The 16004-nt window shown below is 49.9% G+C and overlaps 6 protein-coding genes across 6 annotated transcripts; 3 read left to right on the top strand and 3 right to left on the bottom strand.

Annotated features, from left to right (window-relative positions):
* The first annotated feature begins 79 nt into the window (after positions 1–79).
* Positions 80–2984, top strand: P153DRAFT_371245 (uncharacterized protein). The gene is made up of 3 exons (XM_033669223.1): positions 80–553; positions 606–1440; positions 1494–2984. The coding sequence occupies exons 1-3, from the start codon at positions 95–97 to the stop codon at positions 2786–2788; spliced, it is 2589 nt and encodes an 862-aa protein (XP_033518319.1). The 5' UTR covers positions 80–94; the 3' UTR covers positions 2789–2984.
* P153DRAFT_371243 (uncharacterized protein) lies at positions 2840–5122 on the bottom strand. The gene is made up of 6 exons (XM_033669222.1): positions 4658–5122; positions 4508–4608; positions 4291–4460; positions 3677–4233; positions 3491–3620; positions 2840–3292 (listed from the first exon to the last, which is right to left on the bottom strand). Exons 1-6 carry the CDS (start codon positions 4757–4759, stop codon positions 3060–3062), a joined length of 1293 nt encoding a protein of 430 aa, XP_033518318.1. The 5' UTR covers positions 4760–5122; the 3' UTR covers positions 2840–3059.
* A 2251-nt stretch (positions 5123–7373) lies between these two features.
* Positions 7374–8115, top strand: P153DRAFT_254745 (uncharacterized protein; the record flags this gene model as incomplete). Its single annotated transcript, XM_033662762.1, has 2 exons — positions 7374–7609; positions 7662–8115. Coding segments are annotated over 2 exons (690 nt in total), but the record flags the coding sequence as incomplete, so codon positions are not given.
* A 1193-nt stretch (positions 8116–9308) lies between these two features.
* On the top strand, positions 9309–10514 carry P153DRAFT_303227 (uncharacterized protein; the record flags this gene model as incomplete). The annotated part of the gene is made up of 1 exon (XM_033664499.1): positions 9309–10514. A coding segment is annotated over one exon (1206 nt), but the record flags the coding sequence as incomplete, so codon positions are not given.
* An 845-nt stretch (positions 10515–11359) lies between these two features.
* On the bottom strand, positions 11360–12565 carry P153DRAFT_361558 (pigment biosynthesis protein Ayg1; the record flags this gene model as incomplete). Its single annotated transcript, XM_033666993.1, has 1 exon — positions 11360–12565. One exon carries the CDS (start codon positions 12563–12565, stop codon positions 11360–11362), a length of 1206 nt encoding a protein of 401 aa, XP_033518315.1.
* A 294-nt stretch (positions 12566–12859) lies between these two features.
* Positions 12860–14463, bottom strand: P153DRAFT_303194 (uncharacterized protein; the record flags this gene model as incomplete). Its single annotated transcript, XM_033664494.1, has 2 exons — positions 12860–13822; positions 13870–14463. The coding sequence occupies 2 exons, from the start codon at positions 14461–14463 to the stop codon at positions 12860–12862; spliced, it is 1557 nt and encodes a 518-aa protein (XP_033518314.1).
* Between the last annotated feature and the right edge of the window lie 1541 nt (positions 14464–16004).

The raw sequence follows: 16004 nt of genomic DNA, 5'->3' as shown, positions 1-16004 counted from the left end.
GTCCAATCGCACCCCGCATGAGCACATGTGAGCACGCGTCTCACCAACAAACGCGTCAACTTCACTCACCCGACCGCGCAACAACACCACCACCATGGCTGCACCGATCGTGTATGATGACGTCGCAGAGGGAACCACGCTCGATGGCCAACTATTTGCCGGCAAGAAATTCTGGGTCGCGCAGCGTGTGCCCTCGCGAACGCGTCTGCTAGACCTCATAACGAGCAACGGTGGAGAAGTCGTGATGCTTGAGAAAAAGGCGGATTACCTGATCGCGGACCACTGGCGAAAAGATTGTCCAGCAGGGTCAATATCGTATACGTTTGTAGACAAATCCATCGAGAAAGGCGAGCTTGAAGATCCAGAGGACCATCGCGCAGGACCACGACTGGGCGAGGCGCGTGAACCAGGATCTATCAGCAGACCTGCAAAAGGTGGGAGAGCGCCATATACTCCAGACGAAGACAGGATACTCTATAAGTGGGTGAGGGATGCTGAAGCAGCGGGAGGTCAGTCGAGTGGGAACGAGATCTACAAGCAGCTGGAAGCAAAGGTATGCACATGTGAGAGAGCCTTCTCGTGGGATTTGTGCTGACATTGTATAGTATCCACGACACCCGTGGCAGTCGTGGCGCGATCGTTACCTCAAGCAGCTGCGGACACGCCCTCCATCTGCATTCAACATACCCGATAATGCTCCGCCATCCCCACCGTCAGATCAAGCCGTCCAAACCACGCCTCCAGTACCATCGTCCTCCAAACAAATCAAGCCGTCAACTTCGGAAAACCCACAAAGTTTAGGTACTAAGAAGGTTAGCGGCCTGGGAAAGTCCAGGATGAAAGAAGAGTATTCAACAGAGCAACTGTCGGCTACATTCAGTTCAGAAGACTGGGAGGAGCTATATGCCAGTGTGGAGGTCATCGACTGCCATGTAGGACAAGACGCTTACGATGATGCATGGGCGAAGTGGGCTGAAGCACAGGACAACCAGACTGCTGAGCAGTGGCGCCAATACTACGAGAAAGTCGTTCGTCCGCAGTGGTTACGCGATCCAGTCTCGAAGAGGGACCAAATTAACAAGAAGGTTGGAGAGAAGTATAATGAAAAGCGCGCGAGTCAGAGCCAGCAACAAGACGAGGACTCACAAGACGATGAAGCACCAGAGGTTTCGACCCCCAAGCCACCCAAAGCCTTGAACGAGAAAGATACACCTGCATCAAGAGGTCTGTCGAACTCAAAAGCCCTCCACGACCAACCATATGTTACGCAGAAAGAAGAGATCATACCAACGAAGACACGCGAATTAACGAACTCAGACGACGAGCGCTTTGAACAACTACTTGAGACCCACAAAGTAGACAGTACGACGACAGCATACACTTTCTTTGCCCGAGAGAATAAATGGTCAACATGGAATGAGAATCTTGATCTCGATCACAGTACGTCGGCAGTATTGGACTGCCGTTGAGTGTGTGCTAACATTCAAACCTAGCCGAGCTGCACGAGCTACTTCTGTCACAATGGGGTTCGCTCCCGGAAAAGGACAGAGCACCCTATCTTGCTATGGGTAAGGCAGGGGGGAAGCGGCTCGCACCAGAGACACATGCTGAGCTGATGTCTTCTTCAACTGCCCATCACGAGTCGCCAAAGCATCTTGACGAACTATACAAGAAGACACTGAAACGTATACGCGAGGAAGATGCCGATGAGCCTGAGGACCATGACAAGGAATCGCGCCCCATGAAGCGGCTCAGGAACGTGCGCTTCTCGCCTGCTTCTGAGGGGAGGACAGGACATATCAGTTCCATTGGCACGCAGGATCAGCCGTTAGAGATATCCTCCGAAGCAACATCGATTGCTAGCTCAGAAGACGAAGACACGACACTGCAGCCGGAAGAGCAAACGACAGAAGACATTGTTCAGGTAAAGCTTGAGGTTGAAAAAGTCCTCGAATTCGACGCAGACCAAGCTACCGACAGCATAGAAGTCGACGAGTTCAAAGACATCGACGACATAACTCCGCCACCAGATGAAGACGACGAATCCGACCTCCCTTCAAACACCCCGACACCGCGCGCAACCCGTCGCAAAGCCCCAGCCTTCGATACGCAAGCCATTCTCTCCTCACCTTCCGAGGGCATCCCCATCGCCGCTCTTCCCCGCCCACGCTACACACGCGACCTGTCCTCCCCCTCCCCAGAAATCACCATCAGCGCTCTCCCGCGCCTCACCAACTCCACACGCGACATCTCCAGCCGCGCCGAATCCGAAGTATCAGCGCATATGGACCCGCCATCCTCGATCCACGAGCCCGAGTCCGAAGCCTCAACAACCCAGTCCCTAGAGGAATTCCGCTCCTTCAACTCCGACGATAAACCCGCCTACATCGCGCCCTTGCCCCGCCCCCGCCGCGCATCCCCCTCCCCAACCCCCTCCTCCGCATCCTCCACCGACTCCGGACAAGGCGATCCCGACGTGCCCCTCGCAGCCGACGAAATGAACCTCTTCTTCGACGAAATGCGCACAGATGTCATCACGGACGACTTCATCTCCAAGGCGCTCATGCGCACACGGTGTCGTCCTAACTTGGCGATGCGCGTTTTGGATGCGTGGAGCAAGGGCAGGGCGCTGCCGAATCAACGCGGGATATGGAGTAGAGAAGATGATGAGGCGGTGGAGAGTGGGGATGGGCGGGCGCTGATGGCACTTGAGAGGAAGCATACGTTGGATGGGTGGGGAGGGATTACAGAGCGGTTGGTGTTTTTGGAGGCGTGTCGGGGGAGGTAGGAAGGTGCGTGATGGGTTGAGGGGCTGGTTTTGGGTATGCTAGTAAGTGGACTGCTGGGAGTCGGCAATCATCTTCGGCCGGAGAACTATGAGGGAGTGGATAGTTGGGAGGATCGCCTAGCACTCGATGGAACGTTTGTGAACATTTACTATCATAATAAGCGGTATCAAAATCAATGTGTATGAGGCAAACCACCCAGCTGATACTACAGCGGAAACAACTTAAGTCATGAATGCTTCCTAGCTTTCTCACCCTTCTCTGTTCATCTCTTTAAGCCCCCTTCTTGCCGGTTTCTTCATCGACCGGATCCTTCACTCTCCTCAGCTTCTTCAACAAGACGTTGTTGTTCCAGGTACTCAAGACGCGTTTCTTGAGAAGTCGGAGGGCTGTGAATCCTCTCCACACTCCGAGAACGGCCACTGTCAACACTACCGTGCTGACAAAATACAGCCATACCCATTTCGAGACGTGCGGTCCGGTGCCTTGGGGATCGAAATTCCAGACTAGAAGGATGGCGTAGTCAGCATATGTCTTGTAACGTTGGAGGGAGGTGTGAATAGATAACAATTTGTCTGTGTGCGCTTGGATGTTGGCACATGCAGAGATGCGGAATATGTTATTTCACAGTAGGTGGGATGGCTTACTGTCGTAGAATTAGCAACTTGTTTACCGGAATATGAGGTAAGAGAATACATCATACCAGCTTGTACTGAATAACGTGGCGATGAAGGTGCCAGGGAGGAATATGAGCGTGACAGCAGAAATGATGCGCATATCAGCACCGTAACGAAGGCTAAGTTCGTTGTCCTTTTGCTGGAGGACAGCATACACCTATAATCTACAGTTACACGATTTTCTTCTACAAAGTCACGGGCAGAAAAACTTACCATTTGCACCTGTACCTGCACCGTATCCTTCATCGCCTCGCTTCTCTTTCGCATATCCCCGTGTTTGAATCGAATTACACCAAGGCGATGTCGCATCTCAGCTACGACATCCATTGGACCGAGTCGAGAGTGTTTCTCGAGCTGATCTTCAACAAAGTCTATCGTGTCCTGGAAAGCTTCCAGTGTAATCACGATACCTCCCAAAGCGGTAGCCATAGCTGTCAGTTTACGTGGCATGTCGGTCATATTAGGCCCTTCAGTCTGGTCTAACATTGGCACGAAGTATTCGTCGGAGCCTAGAATATGGCTTATGGATTGGAAGTCTTTACTGAGTCGGTTAAAATGCCCTGCTAAACCCTGAAGTTTGTTTCCCGTCACTATGAATGGTAGAAGATAAGGCTGGAAGGCGAAACTTTTCGCGGCCAGTAATTCTTGAACGATACTGTCCAAGGTGAAGGGGTCATTGCTGGCCAGTATCGAGAACATGGTGCGTGTGGTCGGATTACGGGATAGCCACAAATCAAAGCAACGCGGTGAATTAGAGCTGAGATGAATACCTAGAGACCTTTAGCTAGGCACGAGGGTACCGATCTACACGGTTATGTGAAACTCACCTTCCCATGAAGGGTCGCCAAGAATAGGACTGTATGGCATTGGGTTGCTGTTAACCTGTAAGAAAGAAAAACAAACATTGGGCATATGCCAATGTTTTTGTAGCGCACTATACGATGCCCGCGAATAAGGTATAGCCCAGTTACTGGGGCGTGAGGTCAATGTAACCAGGCTAAAGTAAAATAAGAACAATTCTCTTCGGTAAACTGAGTTACATACAATCGCAGCATCCACACAGTGTCTGGAGTTGACGGATCACTTTGGCACAAGGCTGGAATATCCTCGTCGCGTTTGATCTCTTGGATGACACTCAACCCCGACTGTACGTATAGTTAGCGATCCATATGTCATTGCGTCCGTTTTTCGCACCTTTGTCTCCGAGATCTCTATGTACCTATGTGTACATGGCTGTTCTATCAAGATTCCATTGTGACAGGCGTTCATCCAGCTGGAATCGCTTGATGAGTCCATAGTAGAATCAACCGGGGGAGAAAGACAGGCTTCAGTCGTCCAGATTCAAGAATGATATCGTAAAGGTTTAGTACTCCCAGCAGAGGAACAAGGCAAAGGCCAAGGCAGACACCTCAGGCAGAAGGTAAAAGCCATTGCTGCAGAGGTCAGGCTCTCAGGCGCATGCGCCTCAGCCTTGTTCAGTTGATAACGAGCTCAGCTTGCGGTCTGAACGCCTATTCGACACTAGATGAGCTGGTGGCGTCTGTTGGCGACTGACTAGTGGCAATAGAATAGGTCGACGTCTTAGAACAGATGCGCCTGCGAACAGGCACAACGGGAGCCCACACACAACGTTTCGCTGCGCATTACATCACCTGCATTGCTCCAGTCGCTGAGTACGCAAACGTCCCAACGCTTGTTGCGATAGATGACGTTTGAAGTGAGGCACTCCACCTCCAAGGGTCCAATCAGCGCCATGACCAGGATTGTGTCCTCGCTAGATCCCCGACATCCTCTTCCATAATACAGCTTGTCACAACAAAACTGCATGATAGGCAATTATATTAACAGAGAGATGTAAGATCGCTAGGAGAGAAATATCGCTTGTCTTCAAGCTTGGAGGTATGGGTAACAAGACGACAAATCCTCAAGAAAAAATGTTGTGGATGAATGAGGCTGAGTCGCTAGCCTTAGGAATTAGGTTTCATCGTTGCCTATCTTGTGGACACTACTGATCCTAAGACACATCTCTGTCCTGTCAAGATGATGACCCGAAGCCGACGAAGATTATCCGCAGACAAGCCCCGGGTTTGATAACTTATTCTGGGTCACCGTCATCACCCGTGTAGGTAGGTACACATCGAACTCCTTTCGACGGATTTCCCTGTCATCACAGCAAATGGCTGAGATCCCGACCTCTGACGGAATCATCTCAAGACTAACTTGGTCGAACCGCGAGGCAGTGACGCCGAAGCGACGTACATTGCGATAGCCGCCATCCAGATCGGTATACAAGAAGGATTTTCTACAGTGGACGTTGAACTGGTTGTGATCGAGCGGAATCAGTCATCTCTCTTTGCGTACTAAAGTACCGTACGAGCTGCAAGAAGCGCGACTATGACTAGCCACGGGACGTGCCAAATACTCTTTTGAATTGTTATAACTGACTTGCGTTCATGATCGATCAAAATTATACTGAGCCCCTAAGCCAGCACACATGCAGTCATAGAACATACCGTTGGTTATGTGGGTGGTTTATGTGAGAGTTCAGTTTTGGGTTCAGAAAATGCCGATAGCGGGTTTCAAGAGTAAGATTCTACTAGTACTAAACAAAGACATTATTGCTAGGTATTGCGTCGCAGCAACAAGATGACTTTAGCACAAGCCTTGTCGTTGTTGTATCACAATACCCGTATCTTGTTCAGTTTGTCTTATACTGAATCTGAAACTAGATTTAGAGAGCGACAGGGTGAGCATAAGACAGCTGAGTCTACCAGCAAGCGATCTTTGAATCGTTTGTCCCAAGGTTAAATTACAGCAATCATCCCTCACCATTGTCTCAAGGCAAACTAAAATATTGTATATGCGGTGTCAGAATATGATCAGGAAAGAACATACTGGGTGCCTGCTCATCTTTCTTATGTCGTTACTATAAGTTCCTCCTCCAAACTCTGGTTTCGTGGCAACAATTTGCGCCCCGAAAGATCTGACACGGCACTTTAACTATAATCAACGTCATGCGCCTTTTCACGAAGCAACTTCTATATATAAGACGTTGTAGCAAGATCCTCATTGTGGTATATCTCACTCATAGATTGCTCACAACAATGTGAGATCGTCACTTTCATGCCTACCCTTTCACAACTAGAAAAAGCAGGACACAATGGTCACACATTGTCAAGCCTGCTTTCCTCCTCATATAAATCTCGCCGAGATGCGCTTTTTGCGAAAATTCAGTAACCAGAGTCCCGAATCGAATCAACTACGCAAATACCCAGTATTTAGTTTACATATTATATTGAATCTTGTAGGTCATCCTCACCATCCCCATAGATATTCCCCTTTACACACAGTAGATATTGGCGAGGGTACACAGTGACAGTAACAAAGAACTGATCAACCGTCTCTCGACAACTTGCTGCTTAACGTACTGGTGCGGACGCGTGTTTGAGAGCTCAGGCAGCCGTTAGTTGAAGTTTGGTTCGGTCGTGAACCCTGGATTGTATCGTGAACCCTGGCTGAGTTGTAAAAACTCTTCCTGATTGACCAGTAATGGTGAACACATAACCAGAGCAACTTCGGAGGGTGAGCAGGCAACGACGATTCATGTGAACGAGCCAACACATAAATATACTTCGTACCTCAAGGTCAAACGAAAACACTTCATCCATCCATCTCATCTTTCTCCACAACCGACATTGACCAGTACTAATAGCCTACCAGATACCGATTGTATTCGTCGTTCAAGATGGCATATTCAGAAGACTCTCGTAGTGTGATCTCAGACAGCGTCTTATCGTCGTCGCCGACTCCTCCATCTTCCGAGTACAAACAACTCAAGGAGTGGCTCGTTTGGAAGTCTAGCAAGGAAGTGATGCAGCACTGCCTGGGTCTAACTGATCTAGCTGGAGCGCCAGTCCTTGCCAACAGCTTGGTATTGGTTTTTCTGGACACCGAGAGCTGGGAGAGTGATCACACGATTCTTACAGAGATTGGTATCTCTACAGCCGATTCTCGTCACCTGCACGCTGTAAAAGAGCCGGGTTGTCATGGGGAGGATCTATTAAAGACGTTCTACTACTATCATGCCCGTATCGAAGAGAATGCGCATCTGCTTAACGTCAAGTACTGTCCGGGTGATCCAGAAAAGTAAGTACCCCTTTCTCCGAATTACTGAAAGAATTGTGCTGATTCAACTTAGGAATCGGTTTGGTCGCACGCGTTTTCTCAATAAATCAGAGGCTCGTGAGTTTCTGAAAGGTGTCTTCAACTATCTTATCGACGCCACCCAACCAGAGCTCGGTTTTTGTCCAGTGGTAGTCGTAGGTCATGCCCTTCACAACGATCTCGAACAACTTTCTTCAACACTGAACTTTGACGCTAAGGTGCTTGAAACCGTTGTCAAAACTATTGACACGCAACAACTGAGCCGAGAGTGCGATTACTGGTCAGACCGTAACCCTATCGGCTTGAAGACACTTGTCGCTCAATGCGGGTACCAGTACCGGGACCCTCATACCGCATTGAATGATGCAGTGATGACCAAGATCTGTGCCGTGGAGATGGTCATGCCCGATAAGCTCAAGAGCAAAGACGTAAAACCCCTTCAGGTAGTTGTGGACCAGCTCGAGGAGCACAGTCATCAGCAGAGCTGGGACGTCGATTTAGGTACAGAGCTTTACTGCATTCGTTGTGGGTCGCGCGACCATCACAAGGACAATCGTTTTGGCGAGAGGTGCTACGAGAACGTCTGGTGTGACCACTGCGCATCTTCGACACACAAACAGCGTCAGCGCGCGAAACGTTCTCATCGCACCGAGTGCTGCATCTCCTTTGCAAAAGATTCCGCGTTCGCTAGGCGTCGCGGCTGAACGCAGAGCGGGGGCAGTGAGAGATCACTGGGATGAGTACGTGTTGAGGTCTGGACAAGGCTTACCGTGAGAGAGATTGTTTATATGGTTTTTGTGGTATTTTCTTGCACATGTTAGTCAGTCACATTGTCAATGAAGTATCTTCATTGAGAAAGGTATTGTCAGAGTAAATTAGACATATGAAACAACTATTTTGAAATTCTTATAGTATACGTTTTCTTCTCATAGTTAGAAGCCAAGTCAGATGTCAGGGATACCACTCCCCTATTTGATAACGCATCAAAAAAGACACTGAACGTCTAAAGTTTATTAGCAGCAAAATTTAGTTTTCGAGCTTTCGACAGAACCATTGATAAGTAGTTGCGGTGAAAGAAACTTGGTTAGCAGAATTCTGCTTGCTTCCGCATGGTAAATGCACGCGTGTCTGAGATATTCCCTGACCAAACCCAGGAAATTATACTTATGACCAGTTGAGCGTGACACTATGTCTGTATTTCATTTGGCGGTCGTGACTCTGCCATTTGCGCTTTGAGACCAACAGTTTCCATCCACCATGACCCATAAAGGCGCGCTGAAGCCGTTCTCTGTGAAGTTCACCACAAGTAGCTGTCCTCACTTTTGTGCAACACGGGTTTCAATCTTGATCGTGGTGGGTTATAGAGATAGGCCAGGACTTGACACTTCTGTTTTCTATCCCACCTGGTCCTTGCTTTCTAGAGCGATATTCACCATGGAATTACTCACTTTCACTCCAAAATGTCGTCGACTCGATTTCACTTGCCTTTTCCCTTCCCTCTTTATATAACTAGCCAAATCAGTTCGCTCCGGTATATCCGTTCCTCTCCTCTCATCCACCCGCGAAAGTGACTCTCAACCGTGGAGTCACTTGCGATATTTTCTTATCTTCTCTTCGAGTTCAGTTCTCTTAAAGATCTTTCTACTCTTCAATCAATAGTTTTCCTCTACTGCTATACATCATGAGTTCACGTAACAGCTCATCCAATAACGGGTCGGGAAACGGGAACCTAAACCCTCAAGCCGCAGCGTTTACGCCTGAACCCACAATACCCTCTGTAGCATTCCGCCATGCTCTCGATGTTCTTCGCACTACTTTCACCAGCATAGAAAACAACGATGCCACAGTCATGCAGCATTGCCTCGGTCTCTCTCAGATTGATATTCCCAGCTCTGAGCGCCTCGCCCTGGAACTTTCACGATACATCATCGTAGTTTCCATTGACACTGAGGCATGGACCAACAACGGCGACGAGATGACAGAAGTAGGCATGGCCAACTTCTCGCTTCAAGATATGCGCGCTGTTGTCAACACTGGCAAGCTCGGCGATCACGGAGAGTTCCTGATGCAACGCATAAGGTTCTACTTCTTCCGCATCAGGGAGCACGCCCACCAGAAGGGGAACACGCTCGACATGCGTGGAGCAGAGGGCAACCGCTTCGGCGAAGGACGGTTCGTTACATTCCCGGAGATGCGTCAAATCCTGCAGCAATGCTTCAATGTGCCGATTCCCGGCCGAACAGGCTGGAACTGCCCTGTTGTCGTCCTTGGACATGCCATCGGCCACGACAAAGAGAATCTGGCCAGAGAGCCACTCAGCTTCGATGTAGAAGCAACCGGCAACGTGATCAGGTATATCGACAGCCAGAGGATTTCACGCGACACTGGCCTGTCCGACGCCTGCAACCTGGGCAAGGGTAACGAGATCGGTCTCGATCGTCTTGTCACAGAGTTGAAGTTTCGACACTCTGACCCCCACACGGCTTGCAACGACATCGCCCGAACAGCGATCTCCGCTGTCCAACTAGTCCTTCAGAAGCGAGACCAGAGCCGCGCAGACGCCGACAAGCTGAAAACAAACTCCCGCAAGACAATGCAACTCGTCGCCGACGAGCTGGAGACATACAGCCGCCGCAACTTCCGGTCGATTGGTGGTGCTGAGAAGTACTGCTGGCGATGCGGCAGTGTCGGACACATGATTGGCGAGTGCAGAACGCCGGTGCGGTGCAAGAAGTGTGCCGGTGATGGCCGTTCAAGAGCTCACGTAGAGTCTCACACCACCATCCACTGCCCGTTTGCTGCGCAGGAGCGAGGCGAGGCGCGCCGACAGTTACATGCGATGGAGAGGGAGCGGAAGAAGGCCGAGAAGGCTGCCGCTGCACGACGGCACGGAGCTCATCGCGGCAGAGGGTACTTGTCACTGGGTAAACGTGGGCAGTCTTCGGCGTCGCATCGTGGGCAGGATCGTGGCATGAGTGGTTCCCGTCAGGACCAAGAAGCTCTTGTAAGCCAGTCTGGAGCTAGATGGATGAGTACGTCACACCCAGCACCATTTCGAACAGTCACGCCTACTCAGCCGCCTGCCTGGAACCAGGCCTCGTACGCCGGTACGGGTCATTCTCAAGCATTCGGTCGTGGAGTTCCCGTGCATGCTCACTCAACATGGAACATCACCGCAGGCGTGCCTCCCCCTGCGATATCCCAGAGCCTGATGCCGCAGACTGGGACTTGGGGTGGGCGTGATAACAACGCCTTCTTGACGCAACAGCAACTGTCAAGTCATGGCTATACTCCCCAGAACTTCCAGGGACTAGGCGATGCTGTTGCAAACAATGGATTCATGGCTAGAGGAAACCCTTCTGGTCATGGTGGGTTAGGTAACGGACCTCAATCCAGCGGCGATGGACGTGGGACGTATAGGTTTGGTAACGGGCGCGGTCGAAGTGACAATGGTCTTGGCGATCGAGGTGTTGGCCGTGGGTATGAACGCGGACGGGGTGGTCGAGGTAGCGGATTGTAATATCGACTTACGTCTTCCATTTCACGTAGACTTCTTTTGTGATAAGACATTCTTGGAAGCGAAAAGAGCGGCGTTGTTAGCACTTTCGGTTTATGACTGGAAATTCTCAATAGATATGACGTTCCACTGGTGTGTACATTATGACAAACGTCCTAGATTGAGCAAAGATAATCTTTTATGGTACAGTGACCCAGTAACCCCGTCTCTACTTTCTACGCCATAACTTCCTCCAACCACGGATACACAATCCCATTTGCTTCTGGGTATCCCATATGTGCTCTACCCTTGACAACCCTAATCTCCTTCGACGTCCCATACTCGCTCAACAACGTGCTATCCTCGATAGGCATACAGCCATCCAACTCGCCGTTAACAAGCAACAACCTGCAACTTCTCATACCCATACCAACAACAGCAACTCCCTCGCCCTTTCCACTCACCAAGCTAAATTCGTCCTGACAACGAGTTTTCATCTCTTCGAAGTCCTTATATCCGTATTTCTGTATATACGCTTCTTCCAGTCCAAAGGGATACTCGTGTTTGTCGATTTGCTCGAGCCATTCGCGGCCGATGTAGTGGTGTGATCCCGCGCCGTGGCCGACGCTGCCTAGTAACTGGGCTTTGTGCGTATGTGCGAGGCGGATGGCGTAGTATCCTCCTGCAGACAAACCCCAGGCGATGACCTTTTTGTTGTCTAAGTAGGACGTTTCTGCGATCCACTCGAGAATGGATGTGAATAAACGATCAGGAGAGAGCGGGTCACGCTTATTGGCAGGACAGTCTACAGTCGTACCGGGAATATCGCAAATCACGGTTGCCCAGCCGCGGTCGAGGTGTTCTTGTGTACGCTCTGTGTTGTCCGGGCGGTGGCCGTCTAGACCTGTGATGAGGAGTATAGTGGGAAATGGACCGGGACCGGAGGGCTTGCGTATGTACAAGGGGATATTGTCGCCGTCGCCGTTGGCCGCGTGCTTGTGTGGTATCTCGATATCTTCAATTGGCACCTCCCAAAGTTTCGTGCCATAGAAGTAGGCTTCTTTCTGCTCCTCGAAGACTTTCTTCTTTAGCTCTGTGCCAATGTATGGAAATCTAGCTAGTCGGAACACTGCATTGGCACGAAGATACAGCGTTTTTGCCTTGTCCTTGTCTGTGCTTTCCAACTCTTTCGCTTCTTTGGCTAATCTCTGCGCAGTAGGTAGGAAAGCATTGGTGTATGCGTCATCGTACGGATCATTGATATTGTTGTCAATGAGATGGTTGAAGATAGGCTCAAAGTCCTCGAACTTGCCATCGTGGAAGGGATATACGCCACGTTGGCATGGCATCTTCCATCGCATTTCCCATAGTTTCTGAATGCTGCCGCGGTGGCCAAAGTCTTTTGTGAAGAGGTCGCCAAGTATCCAGTTTCCGTTTGGCATCTTGATCGTTGAAAGAGGTGGGGGTACTGGGGCAGGATGCTACTGTAAGGTGTAATACGTGGAAGAAACATTGAAAGTAGGTTTATTATATTACTATTATAGTTATTGTGTATGTCTTCTCGGTGATGGCGGGGCCGGCTCTGTGGTCCACTCGTCTCACACTACGAGCCGGTCGGACCCCCACCATTATAACGATGCCTCCTCATATGGGCGTCTCTGACGAGTTGGCGAAACAATCGTGAAAAGTAATGCGACAGATCTCTGGGCATCTAAAAATAGGTTTCGATATGCGCACTATCCAGCCATCTTTTCATCGTCGCTCCCTTTCTCTGTTCGCTCCGTATATGCGAGCAGCACTTTTACTAACTTCGCTTTCGCCTCCTTCCTCTCGAAAACCTGCGAGTGATCTGCCGTCGGCCACCAGAGCGTCTCCAGTCCGTCGCCCTTCCACTCACTGGTTTTCCATTTCTTGTCCTCGCTCTTCAAATCTGTACTATTTAGGTATTTTCCTATCGTATCCGTATCAACAATCAGATCCCTTCCACCCAAGCTTACAGTGACGCGACGGTTGTGAAGATCCTCTTTCCAGAGGATGTTGTGCGCCCAAAAGAAATGCCGTGCGAGCGTGTGCGCGATCATCATGTCTGTCGACGCAAAGTAGTACAGTTGCAGCTCGTTTGTATATCGTGGAGTTCGCGCAGTGAAGTTGTACGCTACGTCAGGGAGGTGCAAGAGGAATGTGACTGGGTCGATGAAAACAATAGGTCCAATTTTGGCGGCTGTTGTGGGATCCTTGAGAAGATGGGTCGAGACCACGGAGCCATAAGAGTGACTCGCGAGAACTACTTTGTCGAACCCATGCTGAGCAAGGATAATGTTGACCTGACGGCAGATCTCGGCGCTGCGAAGGATGGGTTTTGTGATGTGAAAGCAGATGGGCATGATTTCCAAGGCGATGACACCGACCTCTCCATCGTCAGCCGATTGGATGTCGTCTTTGCTAATCTGGCTCAAGAAGTTGACGTATGGGTACAAGCCAATTCCGATGCCATGTATGAAGAGGATGGGAAGACGCGTTTTTGAGGTATGTGGACGGTACCAATAGCTTAAGTCTGGAGCAGAAGAGATCTGACGTGTAGCAAGGCTTGCGATGCGGGGCGGAATCATGGACAGCGACGAGCTGAGGCTGGTGCGGTAGAGGATAAAGCCATTGACGCGTAGACGCGTCGCCGTGAGAGTATCAACAAAGAGAACGGCCTATAGCTTATTAGCAAGATGCTGGGAGAGGGGGTAAGTTAACCTACAAAATACCATATAACTGGTCGGTGCAGCATCCTGACCTCGTCGATTGTCAATCTCAGGCTCTTTGCGCTACCCCGCCCAGGTTCAAGCTTCCCCCCAAGCATTGTCTGTATGCCGTCCGCATAGCCATCTAGCTCCTCCTGTTCGTCTCGACTTTCGTCTGGATGAGACTGTATCCTCCTTTTCTTCTCATCCTCACTCTCTGTCTCCCGGTTCAGGAGCGCCCACTCAAAGAACTCCCTTACATTCTCCCTCTTGATGTCGCCGATCCTCGCGCCCAAAAACCATCGACTCAGGTAGTACTCAGGATGAGGGATATTGTCCCAGCACTTCCAGAAGAGTGCCTTGCGCTCTTCTATGCCTAATGGTGGTGGATGGTGTGCAGAGGATTGGAGCGCGCGCTTGCGAGGCAGGAAGACGAGCAGCCAGAAAGCCGTCTCGATGATGCTCCACGTGAGGAGGAAGCGCCCAAAGGCTGTGGTCGGAGGTTCGGCGATGCTAAACGAGGCGTACAATATGCTGAGTGGCGTGACGGCGCGCAAGCCGTATATGCAGATCTGTATGAAGATGTACCCAGGAATCGTGTGGTCTAACATGACGGCGGTGGATCATGCAGGTTTGGCGGTTGGCGAATCGAGTGTATAGCAGCTCAGCCGTAGTCGTTCAATGGGAGGAGGCACATATATAGTTGCGGCGTTGAGCTGGGCATAGTGATCAAGTGGCATGAGCGGGTTGTACTTTCCTTCAACAAGCAATGACGCGTGCGTTCCTTCCTGAGCTACGCGTTACTAAGCGAGTGCTACTCCCAATTTCACCCGAGGTTGCTCGCAACAACAACCTGATCAGGTACATCCACATGTCGCATGCCCGCAATTATCACCATTTTTTCTACTGCACTTTGAGTATGTTTGCACGTGTTTTTCGGAACTGTGACCCGAATCCTCTAGGCGACTGGAACCGCCAGGACGTGCATCTCAACAATGAAGCAGCAGGTATCGCAAAGATAAAGACTACCTATCAGCATCTATTGCCCACCTTCGACCGATTATCTTTGGGCATCTTCACATGTATAAGCTGAAGTCACAATGCTATCAGGAGACACGCGACAAAGACATAGACTCAACCGTGCATGAAACAATCACAGGGTGGCTGGTATGCAGCTTGACTCCCACCAACGATACCATGTGCTACATAGGTTTCAGATGAACCAGACCGATAAAATCGACTGGTTATATATCTAGTGTAGTTTTTTGAGCTGATATACTGTGCAGGAGTTGGTACGCTTGAATCAGGATATCCTATGCTGGGCCGGCGTCTGCAACGTCCACTTGTAGGATTGATAGGTCAGAGTCAAGCTGATGTTGCCAGAACTTCTTATGCTACAACAACCGTTTTCCTAATCATATACGCCTCAGTATGTATAATTGAAAGCAGTCGCCATGGCAACGCTGATATCGTCCTCAACCTGCGGCTCAAAACCTGAGGCATGATTCCAAAATAGCAACGTTTATCGTCTAAGATCACAGTTGCGAGTCCGAGAAAAAGTCTTCATGGTCATGTGTTTGACGATCAGGCCTTGAATTTTGTTGCCTGGAAGATACCTGCCTGGACGTTTGCATCACTGGCTATGGCCTAGTTATACGTTCGTAGCACGAAGCAGCTAACTATCATTTCATCTCCAGTAGTGGTTTCATTTGTTGGAAGGGTGGACTCCTTCATCAGCTTATACCCAAGATTCTAGGTATTATGGGAAAAGCTTCAACTTCAACACCAGAGCCCTGGCGAGACTTTACATGTTTCAAAGAGGAGTCATTTTTTTTGATGGGACAAAAGCTCAAAGGACGAGAACACCTGGAGCTTATTGAGGTGAAGAAGCAGCAGCAGCAGGAGCAACACGAACAAAGAGGGATGTCAACAATTAAGAGAGCCTTACATAACTTACCATAGTGAAATGACATGTTGTATCATTAGCAAATATAATCAAATAATTACGCCTAACCATGGGGGGATCCATTCAATACACATAAAGAACCGGTGACAATCACAAAAGTTGCAATGTCAGCTGCATGAAGCCCCTGAAAACTTAATTTGATGGTGGGACGAAGCCGCTACCCGGTCGATAGCCACGTGCAAATGC

Source organism: Dothidotthia symphoricarpi (genome assembly GCF_010015815.1).
Source record: "Dothidotthia symphoricarpi CBS 119687 unplaced genomic scaffold P153scaffold_25, whole genome shotgun sequence".
Classification (NCBI taxonomy): Eukaryota; Fungi; Ascomycota; class Dothideomycetes; order Pleosporales; family Dothidotthiaceae; genus Dothidotthia; species Dothidotthia symphoricarpi.
Note: the sequence above shows the minus strand (reverse complement) of the source record. Positions and strands in the feature narration are given on the sequence as shown.